The sequence below is a fragment of the Pyxicephalus adspersus genome, chromosome 12, assembly GCF_032062135.1.
Source record: "Pyxicephalus adspersus chromosome 12, UCB_Pads_2.0, whole genome shotgun sequence".
Classification (NCBI taxonomy): domain Eukaryota; kingdom Metazoa; phylum Chordata; class Amphibia; order Anura; family Pyxicephalidae; genus Pyxicephalus; species Pyxicephalus adspersus.
The window spans coordinates 28005397-28026952 of NC_092869.1; the positions used below are offsets into that span (position 1 = coordinate 28005397).

General features: G+C 36.3%; 1 protein-coding gene across 10 annotated transcripts in view; it reads right to left on the reverse strand.

The window, feature by feature from the left end:
* The window catches only part of SMOC1 (SPARC related modular calcium binding 1), a 117986-nt gene that overhangs the window by 35775 nt on the left and 60655 nt on the right, over positions 1-21556 (reverse strand). For 6 of the 10 annotated variants that reach the window (XM_072428906.1, XM_072428902.1, XM_072428901.1 and 3 more), the window contains 2 exons: positions 13977-14094; positions 11265-11312 (listed from right to left, as the gene is read on the reverse strand). In XM_072428906.1, the coding sequence (XP_072285007.1) occupies positions 11265-11312; positions 13977-14094 (166 nt within the window). The remainder of the gene's footprint in view (positions 1-11264; positions 11313-13976; positions 14095-21556) is intronic. The other 4 variants (XM_072428907.1, XM_072428905.1, XM_072428903.1 and 1 more) reach the window with 1 other exon arrangement.

The following is a 21556-nucleotide window of genomic DNA, read 5'->3' on the forward strand; positions in this document are numbered from 1 at the left end:
AGCTGAACTCATAGCAGATTTAAGCTGCTCTTTTAATATTTTAAGCTTTGGATAGAATGGGAAAGGCTCTTTTTCTTGCTGTATCCCAAAATGAAAGACTTCCTTTACTATCTTTAACAGGAAAAGGGGTATTCACATACATTAAAAAAACAGAACAGGGGAACAGAACACTTTCCATCTGCGGTTCTTTGTTTCTATCCCCATGGAGAAGATGGCCCTTTTCCAATACTATTGCTCACCAAGCCAGAAAATGAAGGAACATCTCTGCAGTGAAGACTGAGGCTCTAATTAAATTGTGCTGAAATGATAACCCTTGCCAAGGCTTTTTTAGGTTAACAAGCATTAGGTTAACACAAGTTAAGTTAACAGGTATTAGGTTAACACACAATAAATATTTGTCACTGAAAATGATGATTTCAGTAACAGGAATGGATGAGCACTGTACACACAGTGCTGGTAAATTCTATAGTGACAGTAGGGGGAGGACAAGAGGGAGGCACCCTGCTTATTCCTCCTCTATAGGAGGAATGAACTCTCAGTCATTCAGTGATCTATTATGGCGGATTGCTAAATGACATTCCAGGACTGTTTTATACACACTAGATATAGAACTGTCTGACGTGTGTACATACCTTAAGGTACATATCAAATCTGTTGAAAGAGGAAGAATTATTTGTGTAACTGATATTTGGAGTCAGCGTCCATTCTTAACTAAGAGTACTGTTCAGATCATTACAAAAGTAAGTAAAAGGAAATAAATACAGTAGTAAGGAAACTAATATATTATAGAGCTCTTATCAAGGAAGACTTAATTCTACCCTGTTTAAATAATATACCTTTATTTGACTTTTGATAATAGCAACTCTTTTTCCTGGGTTCTAATGGCCACAATTGTCAAATGCCGTCATATATATTTATAAAAAAAATGGAACTGAATGTGACCACTTCTAGGTATGCTGAATCAGGAATACGAAAAGTCTCAGCTACACGAATAGGAGATTTGTGGTACCTTTGTAGTTGTTTCATGATGATACCATAGCAATAGAAGGGCTTATTTATGGAATTCACTTGTTAGCTCTGTTAATAGGGATAGGTTTGTGTGCATTTAATAAAATAATGCCAGTGCACTGATACAAATATAGTAGGTTTAATTGATCTTAGACATGATGTACCAATTAAATAATTATTGAGGTATTTAACTGTAAAAGTAAATTGACAAAGATGATATGCTCCTTAAAGAAAACCTGTGGATAAATCAAAAGTAATAAACTAACATTCTCAGAAAGATGACATGATAAGATGTTAGCACATGCCTGTTTTTGCAACATCATTGCAGTCTTGTATTGTCTATTTATTGCTTTTTAACATGAGGGAAATAACAGTACATTAGCTTGGTAGTCAGTGGGCAGAATACCTCCTATATTGCTAGCCGTGGAAGGATGTCAGAATATGGCGTGTGTACAGCGCCCGTCGTCCATCGTCCGAAGGACTGTCCTGGCGGATCCACGGACGATGAACAACGAAGGATCCTAATGCTAGGGAACAGGGAGAGCGCAAAGCAGGGTGCCGTCATTCTCCCCCTCCCCTTTCCATAGAGCAGAACGGTGCTGTATGTACAGCACTTGTTCATGCATCGTGCAGTGCTTAATCAATGGAAAGGATCGTGAAAGATCCTTTCCAACAACAAAAATTACACGTGTACCCAGCTTTACAGCCAAAAAGATCATTGGTGTGAGTTGTAACTGACCTGAGAGGTCCCAACTACTCAACGATCAGGGAACCCCTAGCAGCCTCTGGAGAACCCTTGTTGAGAAACATTACTTAATTATGTCTTAATTTTCTGGTAGAGATTAGACACAACCAGATTGAGCTATCAGCAGGCTTGGGTGTTGTCATGTAAGGGGGGTTGCCTATTCTTATGCAAATAGCAACTTTGACAAAGTTTTCATTTGCATATCTCAGTCAGGAGGTGCTAGACTGCACTGATCCTGAAGCCAAGTATGTGTTGATATCTTATCAGCTGTCATCACCCTCCTGTTGATATTAGTTTGTCAGATTTGATTAATCTACAGGTTAACTTTAAAATACCTCTAGCTTCAGGCTGGCGATAACTTTGAGATTCAATGAGGTGTCTGTTGAGGAGAGCAGGAAAAGGAGCCATTTGTGGTGGTGATAAAATAACGCTTCCTGAAATAAAATACCGACTCATGAGAAAATAAGTCTTTCAAAAGTTGAATGCCTATTTCATTCCAAAAAATAATGATTACACACATATTTGTTTTTGTGAACTGAACAATTTAGGATAAATTAATAGAGTGATAAAATAAAAAACAATAGGTGAATTAAGGCTCTGCTATATACAAAATATGGACAATCTCATAGCCAAATTACAGGTTTAGTTTTAAATGGTTCGTTGAAAATAGACGAAAAATAGACTTTGGCAGTGGTCCAGATGTCAAGGAGCGAATACATCCCCTCACAATTGCTGTGCTCCAATTGAAAATTCTTACACTTCCTAAGCGACACTGGTATTGGAGCATTGTAAGGTGGTAGAATGTCAGACCGTTGTGATGCAGACTGCTGCAAAATGTTGAGCACTGGGTCTCTGGCATGCTGCCAAGAAAGGGCTGCTAAGCATTAGTTTGGAGCATACGTTCTTCATAAAACTATTAAAAATTAGAACTACAATTGGCCTTTAAGTGTAGCCAGCAGTTCATTTTTTAGGCTTTTAGTCTGGGAAGTTGACTTGGATGGTGCTAAAGAATAGTTATTAGTAATAAATAGCAACCATACATCAAATTTTACCTAATGACATCGAAATATTAAATAGTCAATTGGCTGTTGGGATGAGGCATATTTAAGCAGAATTGACAATGCCCGTCACACACAGTATAAACTGAAATAATATTAAACTTTTCCAATCCAAATGCTCAAATGTGTATACAGATATGTTATATGGTAAGTTACTGCCATGTGAACGACTGTGCAGATGGTTGGTAAACAAAAGGTTAAAGAAAAATAGAAATCTGTAAGCTTACACTGGACAAATGTATTTTTCTCTGAACCTTTGTTGTTGCAAAATGTAAAGACATCAAAGGTTATCCAGTTCACAGATGTGAAATTAGCATGCAATAAGAAGGGATAGAACACAATTCCCCAGGCTTTGTAGCGCACACAAGTGCATTTCCTTTTCTAAAACAGGTGCATCTTTGGGAGAAAATAGAAGGGTTCTAAGGAGAACAAGCACATAGCACTGAAAGCGCCTAATTGTGACAGCAATTCTTCTCTTCCTCTCTTCTGATTAAAAGCCAGGCACTGGAGACAGCGGGAAGCCCTCTCGACCCCTAATGGCACAATTGAAAGCCTCTTATGTTTGCCTTTTTGATTCTTGATTGACAATACACTGTGTGGCTCAGGCAAATGCTAACCAGAGGACAATGTTCATTGGCTCTGCCTATTCTTGCATGGGGTTTTCAGGAATGGACTATAGAGGAGTTAATTGTGTGCAGTGTACAATACACGTATTCTGATAGCACACAAAGAACTTTCTCACTCAGGTCCTTCAATAGCATCATGTCAAAAGTTCCTGAGCCCACTGCATTAATAGCATCCTTTTCACTTTTACAGTTCAACCTTGCCAACTGCTTATTATTACACAGTGATACAACAAGGTGTAATTGTATCAGTATTACAAACTACATTTAAAAGCTAGACATACATACACCATATTCTGCTTCAAAAATGTTTTTACTAATTTAAAGTTAGCTGGAATTGTGTTAGCTGATTGGCTCTGCTTGGCTTTACAAACCCGGAAGAAGGATATCATACTAGAAAAATATTAGAAAAACTACAGCAATAATAAACTTGATTTGGGGTCCATGATCTGTGTTTTCCCATTAAAGTAAATGGTCACTGGGACAAATGGTCAGAGTGAATCTACTCAGTGGTGACTTAGGCAGCAGTGAGTCAGAGATTGTAATCCACCCCTACTCTATTCAAACCAAGCATGACATTCACTTTAAAAGATGTAAACTTTAACTTGTCTTTACCTACAGATGGTAATTTTCTGTAATTTCTGAACCTGATACCTTAGAGAAGAGGAGCAATCATACAACACGAGGAAAGAAAGAGTTGCAATAAGGCTGCAGACTAATAAATGGTAAGATATGGAGGTACAATCTGTCTGCCACCTGGTTGTCACCTGAGCATGAATGTCCATAAGCAAGCATGCTCAGGTGAACAATCTCAAAAATTCCTAGAAAAGCAAGCTGTCATCTTGTGTGATGGCATCTTTCGGGACTTACAGAACAGTGGCACAGTCAAGGTTATTGACTGTCAATAGCCTCTATGACAGTACAGATCTTACATTTGCTGCAAGAAAAGAAGGGAGAGGTGCTCACACGCAAAGCCTGCAGTGATCCCTACTTATTGAAAATCCTTGCACCTTCTAAATCCTCTTTTGCCTAATAGTTCCTAATAGTTCCTGCTAGTAGTAACAATTGTTACTGGACATTTAGCACTCCTTAACCATTTACATGTTCACTACTATTTTACTGTAAGTCTATCTGAAACTTGCTACATTGCTACAATATTCAGGGTCAGCAGTAGACACTGCACTTTATATACAATATTTAAGAGTTCACTGTAAATATGTTGTAACAAGACTGTAAAGACTGTAGAACTACCCTTAAGGCACCATAAAATGAACTAAATATCTTCCACTCTGATTTCTAAAGAGATATTATTAGGTATATGCGTGAGATTTTGATGATCATCACCATTCACCCCAAGGAATGTAACTGCCATTGGCCACATAGCAACACGTCTAGATGTCCTGAAGCATGCTTTACTACTGCAGATGGGGGAAAAGATGAATTTGCGTGTGTATAAATATATTACTTTCTGCAAGGTTTGTAAATCTTGTTTGTCTGTTTTCATGTAAAGGGGAAAAAAGCCAGTCAATAACACTGCAGGCCTTATTTCAGAAAATGTTAAGTCCAATACTAAACACTGGACACTGCACATTAAATTTATGTAACATGAAATCATAATAAACCTTATAAACTGTGTGTCTTTCATGGACTCAACCAAATATCTAATTCTCTTTTTTTCTTTTTCTCAGAAAAAAGGGCACAACGGTTGTTCACCTGAAACCATATAGTGAAGGGGAACCTAATTCACCATGCAATAGAGCAGGTCCCAGACCAAAATAAAGAAGTACATTTGAATATAAGATGTTAGATGTAGTGCTAGGTACAGGAAGAAGAAAAATGTAGTACACAGGAACTGTGGAGATATGCTACTGGCGTGTGTACAGCGGCTGTCGTCCATCACCTGAAGGACTGTCCTGGCAGATCCACAGACGATGAACGACGGAGGATCCTAGGAACGGGGAGAGCGCGCAGCAGGGTGCCATCGTTCTCCCCCTCTCCATAGAGCAGAACGGTGCTGTGTGTACAACACTCGTTCATGCATTGTGCAGTGCTTAGCCGTTGGAAAGGATCGTGAAAGATCCTTTCCAACGACAATATTTGCATGTGTACCCTGCTTTAAAGAGAGCCAAAAAGAATATTGGTGTCATTTGTAACTGACCTGAGAGTTCCCAACTACTCAATGATCAAGGAACCCCTAGCAGCCTCTGGAGAACCCTGGTTGAGAAGTACATTTGAATATAAGATGTTAGATGTAGTGCTAGGTACAGGAAGAAGAAAAATGTAGTACACAGGAACTGTGGAGATATGCTACTGGAAACAGGGAGAGACATGCTTGGGTCAAATGGAGAAGAAATGATTTAGACAGAAATTATAATGTTATGGACAGGGGAAGACATATGCTGAAAACAGATATGCTGATGGAGACCAAAAGTAATATTCTGGTAGTTCAGAGTGTTATATGCTATTTGGAACAAATGGTAGCTATGCTGGTGGGGACAGTAGGAGATATGCTGGTTGGGACAGTGGAAGATATACTGCTAGTATAGGGGTGATGTTACTCCAACAGGGAATGCTATACTGCTATAGAGGGGTATATATACTGCTGGATGACAAGGGAAGATATGGTATTGGAGAGAGGGGTAGAGAATCATGGAAATAAATTGCTAATACATTTGCAGATTAGTTAAGAAAGTCAGAGGTTGATCCACTGTTCATGACAGTGGTGATTTGCTGCTGGGGATGGGGGTAATATGCAGCTGGGGACAAAAGGCAAATGTACAGCTAACACATGGGGATATATGATGCCCAGAAAAAGGCTGATTTACTGCTGCAGAGAGGAAGATGGTGGAAATAGAGTGTGATATTGCTGCTGGGGCAGGGGGTGATGTACTGCTTGGAAGATATGGAGATTTACTTCAGGAGAGATATGGAATGTGCTCCTAGTAAGGATATTATGCTGCCAGCTCAGGTCATATCCTCTTTCATGACTTCTTCATATATAAATAACATTGACAGGTACCATCTAAGCTCTATAAAGCCCTAAACTGATGGGAAAAGACCAAAATGATTATTATATGGACATCACAGAGTTAAAAATGTCTACACAACTGTAAAACTGCACTATTGTAACCTTATATAACTTTTAAAAAGTAATTCTAAAATGTAAACATGAGTATGCTAGTTTTCAGGCTTAAAAAAGATGAGTAATAAATCATGCAATCATAACGATGAAATTTAATTTATTAGCAAGGCCTTTTTCCTTTGAAATCCTGCTAGCAATAAATAACTGCACGTTCCACAAATCAGCAGCAGGTCAAAAGTCTCGGTATGACACAGCTGTTATTAGGATTGTCCATCATGCTGATTTAGAATGATTAATCATGGCCTGTCATTTTTTCCCCAAAACAGGAACACCTCCAGAGTTTTCACACCATTTAAACTATGAAGTAAATGATGAGGTCTTAGACTTGGCACTGAAACCTGGCAAGCTTTGTACAAAAGTACACAAAACTAAGGGGGTATTCTAAAATTAGACGCCGCAGGATTAGGCAGATCATAAAGAAAGAGTTATTATTCCTGCATACACCTTAAGTCGTAGCTAGTTATATAAATACTTAGCTCTCTGCTGGTTACTTTGTCCTTGTGTGTAACATTCCAATATTCACTTGGATGGATTTGTTTTATCACCTGTATTTTTATAGCTCACACATATGGAGAAAAATATGGAGAATGACATTTACTGACTTCTTTCTAAAATGTCTGTCATGACATTGCAATTCTGTTAGTATTGATTGTATATAAAGGAAGCATGCATGGTAGGAAAGTCAGTGAACCAAAAGGTACTAAGGCCATTGGATCATCAAAAAAAACATATTATATATACTTTCAGAAAGGTTGGCCACTGGATACAGGCAGTAAATGTTCCTTTTTAAAAAAAAAGTTGGTCCAGTAAAAACATGAATTTGAGTTATTCCAAATTGGGGTTGGGTTGAACAATCCAAAGACTTCAAAAATGGAATTTCTCTATCAAAAGTTTTGCTCTGCTTCATGCCCTGAAAGCCTCACTCCTTCTGCTGCACCAACAGTCTTGTCTTGCAGTAAAACAAAACTTTTTATGATTAATCGTTGAATAAAGGATTTAAACCCCTCACAGGATTTTATATTTCTCACAATTCCTTCATTGGGCAGCAACAGGTCTCACAAATGCAATATTGGAGTAAAGTATTTTCCTACTGTGCTCCCATCTGCTGTCCTCATGTAGGGAATTGGTTGCTAAATTCAGCATATGAACTGAACACGGACTATCTAGCAATAGTTTTTATTAACATAATTGCATGATACCGGAGGTGAAGCTTCTATATAAGGGCCCCAGGTCACCTTGGGCAGCAATACAACTTAGGCCCAGTTAACACTGGCGGTTAACCACCCACCATCACCCCCCCCCCCCCCCAACCTCTCTGTATAAAAAAGCCATTAATCTGAATGGCCTAATACACACAAAAGTGGTTGAAAAGGGAAGGCTCAGTATCGAGCGGTTAAAAAAGAAATATTTGCAGTGTCCTGTGTGCAGAAACTGCTACTAACTGCATGGAAAGTTTATCCACCACTAACCGCATGGAAGGGTGTTTACTCACTGCTAACCACACAGAAAGGCGTTTATCCACCAATGAATGGAGGATGGAAACATCTGCTGTGAAAATTTGCGTAGTTATCATCTGACAAACAGCTGGAAATCTGCAAACAACCAATGTACGCAGAATTTAAGAGGGTTAATGTAACCTCTAGTGATTACTATTCTTTAAATACTTGCTTCACCAATCAATGTAAACAACTTTGTGAAAAGGACTGCACTTCAGTTTGGAGGACATAGAGAATAAATTATAATGTAGTTATTATATATTTACACACACACACTTATATCATCAAGAGTATTTTATGTTGAACCAGTACGGTTATTTGCAGTTAGGCTTTGTGTTTATGGATCTTCTAAAAATAGATAACTAATATTTATTTCCTGTGTTTGCCAAGGGCTGTTAAAAGAAGGAAATGTCAAGGTTTGTGTTGGAAGAGGACATGGCTGGTAAAATTCTGCTAGCGTTACCCAAGTTTTAATGTCTTGTTATGTTAAAAAGCCTTAACATGTCTGCATGGCAACGTCCAGATAGAAGAGACCCTTCAATCAAAATGAAAAAAAATAAATAAATAAAGCAACTATAAAGAACTTGTAGGGCTTTATATAGTTACATAGTTAGTTAGGTTGAAAAAAGACATAAGTCCACCAAGTTCAACCACAAGGGAAATAAACATATTCCAGATATAAAACCCTATAGACATAGTTGATCCAGAGGAAGGAAATTCCTATACAGGGTGATCATATTCCCCTTATACGTCTCTTCTCAAGGGAGAATAGATTCAGTTCAGCTAATCTCTCCTCATAGCTGAGTTCCTCCATTCCTTTTATTAGTTTAGTTGCCCTTCTCTGCACTCTCACCAATTCCACAATGTCCTTTTTGTGAACTGGTCCCCAAAATTGGACTGCATATTCCAGATGTGGTCTGACCAATGCTTTATACAGGGGCAGGATTATGTCTTCATCTCTGCAGTCTATTCCTCTTTTAATACAAGAAAGTACTTTACTAGCTTTAGATATTGCAGCTTGGCATTGCATGCTGTTATAAGGTTTATGATCTACCAGAACCCCCAGATCCTTTTCCATTTCTAACTCCCCCAAATGTATTCCCCCTAGACAGTATGAAGCATGCATGTTGTTAGCCCCCAACTGCACAACATTACACTTATCTATATTAAATGTCATTTGCCACTTGGCTTCCCAATGAAATAGTACATCCAGGTCTGCTTGTAGATTATAGACATCCTGTATGGACTTAATTCCATTACAGAGTTTAGTGTCATCTGCAAACACAGAAACGGTACTTATAATCTCAACACTGAACCCTGGGGTACACCACTGATAACCTTTCTATTCAGAATATAAATCATTAATCATACTCTCTGAATGTGGTGTTTAGGCCAGTTTTCCTTAAAGTTACAGATCTAATTTCCTAAACCTTTAAACCCTAATTTACATATTACCTATCTGTGTGGTAAAGAAGAATAAAACATTTTAATATTCTATGTACAAGTACTTGTTTTCATGTGTCCCCATTATGTACTGCAAATAAACCCGGTAGTCTAAGACTTCAATGCAACAATGGGGTTCTCTGTGAAATCCGAACTCAGCATCCTAAAATATGTCTGAATCTCCGAGGGGTTTGTGGGGGGGTAATATGTTAGGGAAGTGAAGGATGAGTAATATTTGCCAAGAGATGGGCTTTTAACTCCAAACTGCATTTTTGGATATTATGGATTTTGGATATAATGGGGAGATGATATATTTCCCGGCAAGGGTGATGAAATCTCTTTGTTTGTCCTGAAAACCACTCTAAAAGAGATAGGAAATGAGGGAATATACAAATATACAATGGTAAGGCATTATATATTTAGGATTTTTCTCTTATTCTTCTTAAATGTATTATACAAATAGATTGTATGATAAATTTCCACTAATCTGGAGTTGTGAATATAATACTTGCTACAGAGTTCCAATGTTACAGTATGATCACCGTGGGATAGGAAATGCATGTAAATTTACTGAAACATCCACTTTAAACTAATCATAACTACACATTTCTAGTTGGTATTGGTTAGTATTGCTTGACTGCATGTGACAGTTCAATAACCAGTCCAGTGGAAGAACTTTTGGAGCACTGATATAAAAAGACATCTGCATCTAGTAGAACTATGCATTATATATATATATATATATATATATATATATATATATCAGCAGCTTCAGTTCCTGTAACATAAATGTATCACCTGTTGAACCTGCCAGTAGAGCTGTTTTCACTTCCTTTTACAGGGCAACAACACTATGAAGTAAAATGTGCAGTATTGTTGCCACCCTGAGGTCATGACAATGTAAGTTGTACATGTAGTTTTAAAACTGTAAGCAACACACAAACCAAAGCTCAACTCCACCTAATACATTAAACAGTTACAGAAATATTTGTTTACTTGATACAAGATGAATAGATGCTGACTGATGTAAGCATTCCTGGAAAGGTTATATAGTTTGTCCCAACCCCTGTAACTGTTACTTTTGCTGGACAGCTTGGTCTGCATGTATATGAAGAAAAAAAAAATAAAGAAAGCCTGTGAAATAGAAAAAAGGATTCATATACTGAATCCTATTATTGCAATTGATCACTACATACAGATACCAAAATACAATATTTTGTGCTATAGTGGGTTTTTAAATTTAGATTTTTAACATTAGTAGACAAATGCGTTCTTATCATATAGATAATTGGAATGTAGAGGAAAATACATTATCATATTGTTAAAATACTAACCAATATCATGATAATCTTTACTGTAATAAATAATTAAAAGTAGAAAAGACAGATCTACCAATCATTAAAAAGGCCCCTGGCTTTTTAAAATAACGTTTTAAAGGCAAGCCCACTATTGTGACAAAATCTTTCTACAGCAATCTCTAGCAGCATGTCTTATCTAATGATTCTTACATTTATATTTTGTCTTATCATAAGCAGTTAGTAAAATGTCATTGGTGTCCAAATAAAGTATTGTTTACCAGGCCACACTGAACTTCCTGCACGGAAGGCCATGTGGTAGATCCACAGCCTGCTATTGTGGTAGATCTGCCCATGATAGAATATCAATATAATTAAAAATGTTTATGAGTTTATGTAGAAATAAATCTGCTGTAGGCTGTCATTTTACAGCACATCATCGAACTTCACTCACCTTTCTTGCCTGAGTTACCCTGGCTTGAGGGCTTATCTGTTACCGACCCTGCAAAGAAAAGAAAAATATCAATAAAATGTAATTTGCATTTGTGATATTTTAAAGATAGAATTTACCCTTGAAGTGAAACTGAGGCTGAGTTACACAAAGAAAAGGAAATGGAGGAGCAGGGTAAGCAAAATTGCTTTTAAATGGTACCTCAGACAAAAAGCATTTAACCCAGGGAACACCATGCTGGAAGGCTAGTTTTGGATTTTCCTGAGATTTCAACTTTAAATACATTGAAGTAGTGCTATTGTGACAAATAAGATGATATAAAATAACAAATCATCTGCCAGCCATGCATCAGTATCAGGCCATCTTAGGCAAGTAGGGTCGTACTAAACCCCAGCTTGGTACAACTTCTGTTTGGAAGAGCAAGAAAATCTGTTTTTATGGTGGTTTGTATCGCTACTGGGGGAAAATTTCATTCTTGTTTATTTTTGCAGAAATGTCTTGTAATACCCACACAAAAATGCGGGTTATTAGGCCATTAAGGTATTGGAATCCTCCACAAAAAAACAAGGTTTTGTCAAAGTGTGAGCAAGATACCACCACTTCCATGGAATTAACAATAAAATGTATACTTGCAAGTATATATGCAAGTATACTTAATACTTGCATGCATTTACTCCAACACAACTCAAATTTTTAAAACAGTACTTAATATATCTGCACTACTTGTAATTATTGAGCCTCTAAAGTCGTTTTTATCAACCTTTTTACCCCAAGAAACCCTTAAAATATTTTCAGGTCTAGCGGAAACCCTGCTAGAATCAATTTGTCAGGGGTTAGTAAGAAGAGAGCTCACCCCTCCTTAAACAGATGAATAGATAATTGGTTTCATGCTGCTGGGTCTTTTAAGTTGTATTGGCCCATAAACTATCCAGGCACCATCAAATGAGAGGTCAATCAGCCACAGCTCCAGGAATCCCTATCAAACTCTAAAGGACCCCATAGGGTCCCAGTGAACCCTGAGAATGGCTGCTCCATAGCTCACAATTTACTTTTTTTGCTTATGCAGACCAATAAAGGGAAGTAGGCACATGGTTGGTTACTAGCTACAACACCACATACTTCTTTTTTGTTTGAGATATTAGTGCAGATCCTTTGTGATCCTGATAAAAAGGCATTGTCAAAACCTTTGTAACAAAGTTCCCTTTCAGATGCCATAGGGTCTAGAATAAGTTTGGACCATGTACAGCTATCACTCTGGTATGTGGTATTGTGGTATCATTATTCTCAAATTGGAAAAAGATTTGTTATTTTGTTATTTCTTGTAACAACCAAGGTGTCTCCTGTGCTTTGTAATTGTTATTGTTCCTCAATGCATTTGCAACCACTTGAACATTATCTGTATAGCATGCCAGTTTAGAAACTGTTATTTTATAGCAAGCTAAAGGGATTAGTTTAGTTATAAATTATTCCTTGTCATTACATTGGAAAGCTAGGAACCATGGGCACTAAAGGCTTGCTACTTCCAAGTTGGCATTTCTGCTACAGCAAGTATTTTTTATTGCAATTGTTGGCCATAAAATAGTTTTTCAGTTACACAACTGCACTATGATTTAAAGAAAAAAGTAATTAAAAAAATAATTAAATCTAATCCTAATTTAAAGGATATGTGATTCCACGTATGCGGTCACAAGTCACCTGTGCTCCTACAATAATGACCATCTGACAAAAAGTACTAATAAATTTGATAAGAAGACTCTCTCAGCTCTCGTGTAGCCATCTCTTCTTCATAACTACTGATAAATATGACATGTAGCAAACATCTCTCAGCCAGCTATGCTGCGTTTTCCAGTCTGGAAATAAAGTAGACAAAGGCAAACCACTACACTGAGCTGTTGCTTTAAGCTCACTACAGACAAGAAAACAGGTAAGCAAACACAATCCAAAGGTTTTTTATAGAAACATGTTATAACCAGAAGCTATTCCAACGGATCATGTTGTGTAGAATGCAATACCAAAGGTAACTGTCAAGAATTAGATGTCTAGATGATTATCACAACCTGAGATACTTCAGGCAGCTGAAGTTGTGCAAATTCTGGCTTCTTGTAAGGTCAAGCTTGGTGTCACCTTATCACCTCTCATTTGGTCAAAGCAACCACCTATTACATTAGAAAATCAATCTGGAGGCATATGAAATAAAATCAAGCTGAACTTAAAAAGGAAATACATTTTAGCTGTTCTAAAATTGGTAATCCATCAATTTTTTTGACATGAAGTTTGTAGATAACCAAAATTTCTGTGTTTGCTTCCATGTATTTAATTGGATTGCACAGTTTTATGAAATCATTACTTTGCATATTTTTAGATGAATGTGGTCAATAACAATAACAATAGAGAATGGCTGTTGAAATTACCAACACTGTTGACTATTGATGCGGTCTAAATCTATCAATCAAATCAAAATCTAGCAAAACAAGGCACAGTCATCTAATAGATATGAATACCCTAACAGATTAATGCTGTTTAATAAACAATATTAAAAAAAACAATAATTCTAGAAATAGGATTCAAGGCATTTTGTCATTGGGAGAATTTCTAAGCAACCTCTGGCTATGAATAGTTTTAAGAGGATTAGATTTTGAAGAAAAATTTCATATCTCAGCAGTAGCAGAGATATCCTCATTCGTTTCAACATTACCAGCCATGTAATGATATTACCTAGGCTTTCTTCGATACCTGAACATACAGGAGTCTTGTTCTGCACAGAGGAACCACTGACAGGTTTACCATCAGGTGTAACGCACCAGCAATATCCTGTGTAAGTGTGACATTGCACCTGGAAAAAAAGAATAGAGACATTGTTACAAGAATACAATTTATACATTGTACCGCAAATTCTATTAGTGCTTCGGTGTTGGGCTCTGGACTGCTCCTTAAAGGCAACCTGTCATACAGAAATACTGTAGCAGTTATTACTGACTATTTATGAAAATGCATACTCTGTGTCTGTCCTCCTTACCATTAATTTATCAAGTTATTCTGGAAACTAAAACATATTCCAAATTCATGTGCTGCATGCTTTTGGTCAATGATTCTCTTTGTATTGAAGCAGATGTATGAATGACAAAATTTTAAATTTAAATGACGCCTCCTATATAGGTATTCTAATAGGACACGACCTGGTGATGACCAGAGAACCCAACTATGTGCTTCATACTGCAGGTGCATAGCTTTGTATTAAGTCAACATAAATTAAATGTTGACATACAGTGCAAAATTCGTATACAATATTAACATATACTTATTTGTATACAGAAATATATATATATATATATATATATATATATATATATATATATATATGTATATAGCATAAGGGATCCTCAAAATGCCATTAGAAAAAGAATCACAGTTTATACAGTATGTGGGTCCTATTTATTGTATGTATTTAGTCACATTAAAGTTATTGGCATTTTTATTGATTACTGTTTTGAATTCCAGAGTGGTGACAGTGACATTTTGTGCTCTAGGTTTATATTCAATTCAAAGCAAGTTTCCAGTATTCTCAGGTTAAAAGAATAACTTTATTTATATTTGGATTGGTTTATAGTTGAGTATTTACAGTATATCTAAGCATGCATTTACTTTTATAGGGAGTAGAATGAAAGCAAAAACGAGCCACAAATCATAACATCCAAGGATACAGGGCTACCTGGTGCAAGTCTCTGGAGTTGTAATAAAACATAATCTCAATATAGACCAAAACTTCTTCAGTTCTGTTTAGGAATTCCCAATGCTTCTGTCACACAGGTGGAGAAGTCAAAAGATGGTTTGACACCACCTGGGTAGCCATATCAGCCTGTCATTGCTGTTTATAGTCATGATCAGGATAGGAACTGACAAAGCATAGTTACCACTGCTCTAATGTAAGACAAGCACAGACACACAATATTTTGTGTCTAGTTTATGAGATCCACTAGTTGCATTTAGTAATTTTTCAAGCCTCAGAAAGGGATACAAAATTATTCATGGGTTATATTTAGACATCTAAACAAATCTGCCATTACAAATTATACAAACTCATTTACACTGTAATTTTTTTCTTTTACAAATTATACTCTTAGTGCCGTGTTTAGGAAAAGAAGATTGAATCCAGGGACAAATATTTGCCTGGTCTTAATCTTATTCTCTGGCATTCATCCCTTACTATTTGAGGGATATATCACATTTAGGGGTACTTGGTGCTGCAATTGCAGAAAATGTTTGTATTGGGTAGAAAGCAAGGTTAAGCATGGCGAGTCATCAGGAAAATATTCTTTTTAACTGAAGTAAGGGAACCATTGTGGCCCTGCGGTAGGTAAGTGGTAAACCAATTATTGCTGAAGAAGACTGACAACAACTACTTACATTTCTTGAAAAAAAAGAGATTTAATAGCTAGTGCAGCCCTAGCCTTAGGGTTGCCTGTATTTGGAGAACTGAAAAATAGAGGAAGTTTAATAATATTTACATAATAATCAGTCCTCTAATTATAAACAGCAAAACAATTCACTGAGTTGCAAGTAAATGGTACATATCAGTAAACGATAAAATATGAACAATGGCAATGGATTAAAGGATATCACTAGATATTGTCCATCTCTTTTTTGTACTGGCTTCACTTCAGTAGTAGACATGTTGAATGGTTGAGACAACTTTCTTAGGATTCCCTTACTATGGGAAGATTTACTATTGCTTCTTTTTGTGAAAGGGAAAACACCCCAGTAAGACATAGGCAGAAAAAAATGTTTTGTAAAAGAAAATGGCTTTAGATGTTACATTAACTTTGAAATGGTAACTTCATGCAGACATGGACACGATGCAATGTAACAAATGGATACCTCCACTTTGTGTATAATATAACCGAAGTTTATTTTCTAATGACAGGTCCTCTTTAAGACACTGCAGCTCTGCTATTACTGGTTACCCTACAGAAGATCACATGCATATGACTCTGATGGGTTCACTGCACACATTAGTTTATAGAGTGTTTCTCATGTGTTAAAATTTTTGTTACTTTAGTAAAACTTTTGCTCTTTTGGTGATAAAAAAGTCTGGCTCCAGAATAATGTCTTCATTGCTGTTTTATCTTTTTTATGAAGTAATCTATTCCCTATGTTGATACTCAATGCCCTGCAAATAATAAGATGCCTCAATTGGTTGCAGAAAGTAATTTGATGCACCCTGATTATCATGAAGTCAAGATTAGCTTCAAACAAAATATTTCCAGATTGAATGCACTATTAACTATTTGTTATCCTCTAGGAATAAATTTACCATCTTCTCTACCCAGGATCTTATTCATCATGTACCCACTCACATATGATAACCTATGCAAAAATTAAAAAAAAAACTCTGCACCTTTTATTTATATATATAAAATTGTATATATAAAACAATAGGAACGTAGACAAGATATACCTACTGCAACTAACAAATTACCTGATCTTATATATACCTTTAGAATAAAAACTATGAGTGAGTGAGTGGATATATGGGCAACCATGGCTTCCTCATTTTATTGGCAAGGTCATTCACTCAAGTTTTGCAAATTTCCCTTGACTCTTGTTTCTTCTAGGGGCTCATAATCATACCCTTGTTCTGACAGAATGTATTACCTCCTCCCACTTTTTCATTGTATTCATGTCCAGCTCATGTCACACACATGCAAAATTCCTACCTTGGGGCACATATAAGATGTGATGGCATAGGGAACCACCATTTGATCAAACTTTATTATCAGAGAATAAATTATCCTTACCATAGTCCCAGAACACTAGGCTGCTAGCAACCAAATATTTTCAGACAATGAACAAATGACCAAGGTTCTCATGCACTTTAAAGATAAAAAAAAAAACCCCGGACACATAGGTTGAATTTTCTTTATGTATTTCTATAGTAAAAGTTCAAAGTTTACTGGAATGTACTTTTAAACAAACATAAAATAATTTTACATTTTTGATATTATGAAAATTGTTAAAAAATGTTAAGAAAAGGGGTGCCAGGCTGAACATTAACAGTCACCAAGGGGGGCAAATACCTATGTAGTTAGTCTTACTATGTCTCCATATTTCCTTTTCAGGGAACAGATGAGAAAGTGTGAGTGGAGTTCCAGCCTTATTCCTGGCTAACGTGTGCATATTCTCAGCATGTTATCCACCAAGAGCCCTGTATAGTTCTCTCTTCCAGAATATTAACACATTTTTAAGAGGTCATAGTTGGCTATTACAATTTTTTCTTTGTCCTATTAATTGCATTTATTTATTTATTTTTCTTGCTGAATATTATGCTAAAGTTGACATTTTAGTATTTATTTATATACAGAGCGAATTAAGAAATACTGTAAAAATGTCTAAGCCTTGTTATGTAAAATAGCAAGGGCACTGGAGGACAAAAAGGCTTTGTTTCATAATCTTATTGCAATGAACCTTGCAAATAGGAGAAAGCATATATATATATATATATATATATATATATATATATATATATATATATAATCATTACTTTAAATTAACTGCATCTTAAACTTAACCTACCAAGAATACATAGACTATCTTCAATGTTCAAGATAGAGATCAGCTCAGTTACAAAACACATAAATAAAAAGCATTGGGGCTACAATGATTTTCCTATGTCCATTGCGATTTTTGACTGTACCAAGTTAGGTAAATATATTTAGCCATTTAGATGGTAAATCTATAATAACTGACCAATGGCAGTACTCAGTATCTGATGTAATGTTATGATTTATGATGTATACCCAAACAGATCTTTACAGACCTGACAGACCAGCCTAGGAAACGGCCTATATGTGGCATAATTATGGGTTTGTAAGATCCATAATGACCTTTATTTAATTTAAAATGTGAAGGGTTTAATTGGCAGTGTTGGCGGCCATTTGGCCAATAGTGTTGCATGGGGGTAATGCAATGAGTTCTAAGCTCCTTGTAAACTTTATGTCTTAACCAGGGAGCTTACACAGTATATACTCCTGGCAGCTGGGGGAATCAAGAAAGGGTATAAAACAGGACTCCAGGGGTGGAGTATTTTCCCCCCAGCTTTAGACTGTGGTCCCTCTCAAAAAAACAGGTTACTTGTGCACCTCCTTTCTACCTGTGGGAACAAGATGCCCTTTTGAACCCACTGTTCTCATTTTCATTTAATCTGCTGATTTAGATATATATATAAATATAGTGGACACTCGGTATAAGTCCGCTTTGGAATAAGTCCAACTTGGTAAAAGTCCTGGACATCTTGCTTGGTATACAACCCTTTTGCTAGAACTTTTATGGGTCCAAATGAGTCATAACACCGCATGCTACCCTTATTTACCTCTCTCGTGACAAAGCCACGACTGCCCACAAGTGTCAGTACGCCAGTTGCTACCATTCAGTGAACAATCCGTGCTATAACTCTCTGTGAATTACATTACATCTCCTCCTCCTCCCTTCTCAGCACCATCCTAGTATACACTCGACTCTTCTCAGCGAAGTAAAGTGAGGTTAAAATTCCATTTATTTATTCTAATTGCTTTTGTATTTATGTATTTTTGTATTAAGCAGTGTTTCAATTATTTCATACAGCCCCATCAATGTATAAAATGCCAATAACAATAGGATATTTTTCATGGGAACGGATTAATAATTTTCCTTTTATTTCTTATGGGAAAAATTTGTTTGGTATAGGTCCAAGGATCTGGAACAGATTATGGACTTATACCAAGGTACCACTGTATATATATATATATATATATATATATATCTCTATATATATATATATATATATATATATATATATATATATATATATATATATACTGTATATCTGCTTACAGCATACAAGATGCATGCATTATTGGGAAAAAATTAGGAAGAATTGTGAAAGATATCTCAAAAATTACATAGAAAATATAATTTCCCTTTAAAGCCTAAAATGAACTTGTATGTTGTTTGAATAAATCACTGTGAAATTTCTGGGAAACAAAGACACCCCACCACCACTGTTAAATATTTTGAAACCATTTAGTAAAGGATCTAAATTCTATTGGTATGACAGCAAACCCCCTGCTCTCCCCAAGCTGGCAAAGAATTTCCAGATCCTTATAATACTTTTTTCAGGTTGAGAATATTTTCAATCAGATGTGATCTTCAAGCAATTACAATCCCAGCAGTTAGTGTTTGTTTTGGGACAGACTGCCTTGCAAGGCAGTCGACTCGAGGCGATGCCAAAATCAAATGTTAGGGAGCCAAAACCAACAGCATGGCTTGCATGTTTTCTTCTTATCTGCCACACAAACGTGTACAAAGATTTTATATTTAACGTCTTTATAATAATGTAAATATATATTTAAGAAGTAATTTCATGGATTATTTAGGTAGCCACTGAAACTTCAGGAGGTAAAACACACCTAAATCTTGATATACCAGGGTTTTTTTAGGGAACCATATTAGTGTATATAAATTATCTGAAAAGTTAAGATATTTATAAAAATCAGATCTAATCCCAGTAATAATGTAATGGTAACATGAAATTTCATAAGTAACAAATATGATTTAAAGATGGTCCCTAAAATACCAAGATGACTGAAATGGAATGAAGCTAGAGTAATAATGTGTGCTCAGAGTACCTTCTGCAAATCCCCCTGGAGACAATTTTAATCGTAAGATGTCCGGGTGGATTTTTTAACTATTAGTTACACACAGAGTGCTACTTGGGAAAGGAGAGTGCAGAAAAATTTCTATACCACTGAAAATGTTACCTATTAGGTAATTCAAGGATCCTTGTTATTTTCCCTAAAACTCTAATGTAGGACCAGAAAATCTCCCAAAAGACTACCTACTCTATCAAATACAAAAAAAAAAAACGTCTAGACTCAGTTTTACTTTAAACTGGTGTGTCTATGTAGATTCCATATTTTGTGTGAAGATTTTACAGACATTTGAGATCTGCAGAACATCTATGACTTATTTGGTTCTTTATTACAAGACTCTCCCTAGTTAAGAATGCTTTATCAAACAGAGTAGCCCATCCTTTGATAATCCAGTGTGTATTATAAATTCTATTCTGCCCTGCCTAAAAGGGCTCATTTATCATACATTGTTTTAAAATTTTAAATTCTTCTGAAGGAGGCGCAGCCAGCCTACGGTGTTCTAAGAACTGCATCTTCCTGCATTCCACATCAGACAACCTGTTTTTCTCCCATCCAAGGGAGGAATAGTCTCAGAACGCTCCATTACCAGCTTGGGTAATCTGGGTACTTTTGCTTTCTGACTTGGAATCTGACTTTTTGGTAAGAAAGAAATCTCTGGAAAACAGGAAAATGTTCAGGGGTAGGCAGGAGGGGAACACAAAAAGGACAGGACTTTAAACCCTTGCTTCCAAAGATAGTCACAGCAATGGGAAGGGTGTGCTTGCTCTTTTCGCCTTGGGTGTCAAACCACCATGACCATGAGTTACCTACTGTCTTGATTTCTAGTGATACTGGTTAAATATTTGTCCATCTTTTTTTTGTTTTTGGAAATGTTCATTGTTTTTTTTATAGGCCTTAACTATTGTAATTAGCAGTTACAGGTTTTTCATTATTATAAGGGTATATGAAAACAAAATACTTAGTTCGTATCCTACTAGAGCTCATCCAGATATCCAGATCTTCCAGGTATGCAATAACTTTGGCACTGCTTTAACACAATTAAGTGCTTGGCACCTAAATAACCAGGCACTAGGCCAGAAAGAGCTGAGGGAGAGTGCACTTGATATGTAGAACAAAATTAATTGGAAACTTACAACAGAATTCTGGATGTTGTGGCAGAAAATCAAGACAGCAGCAGAGTGAGTGGACAGTAAGAAATATTCTCGAATGTCTCTAATCTTCTTCAATTCACTATATTCTTCCTCTAGATTAGCGTGTAAATTTCTGACTCTTGACACCCCCAGAACCCCATTCCCCTTTATGGTGCTTTGTTCAATGTAGTCATCATTGCACACAGTTAGAAAGTAAATTGAAATGAAAGAGAACAATGTGCAAATTTTAGGTCTCGATGCTGCCTCCTCCTCTAAGACACTGATATATGATTGGTGAATGAAAACCACAGCCCTTCATTGCAATATAGTACAAAAGCTAAGCAATATACCCGGCATCAATTTTAAAATAATAGTACATTTGCATTCTCCCATTTTATCCTGGAGGGTAGGAGAAGCTACATTGCTGGTTTATTCTACACAATACTAATGAAGTATTGTACTGTAGAATGCAATGCCTCTG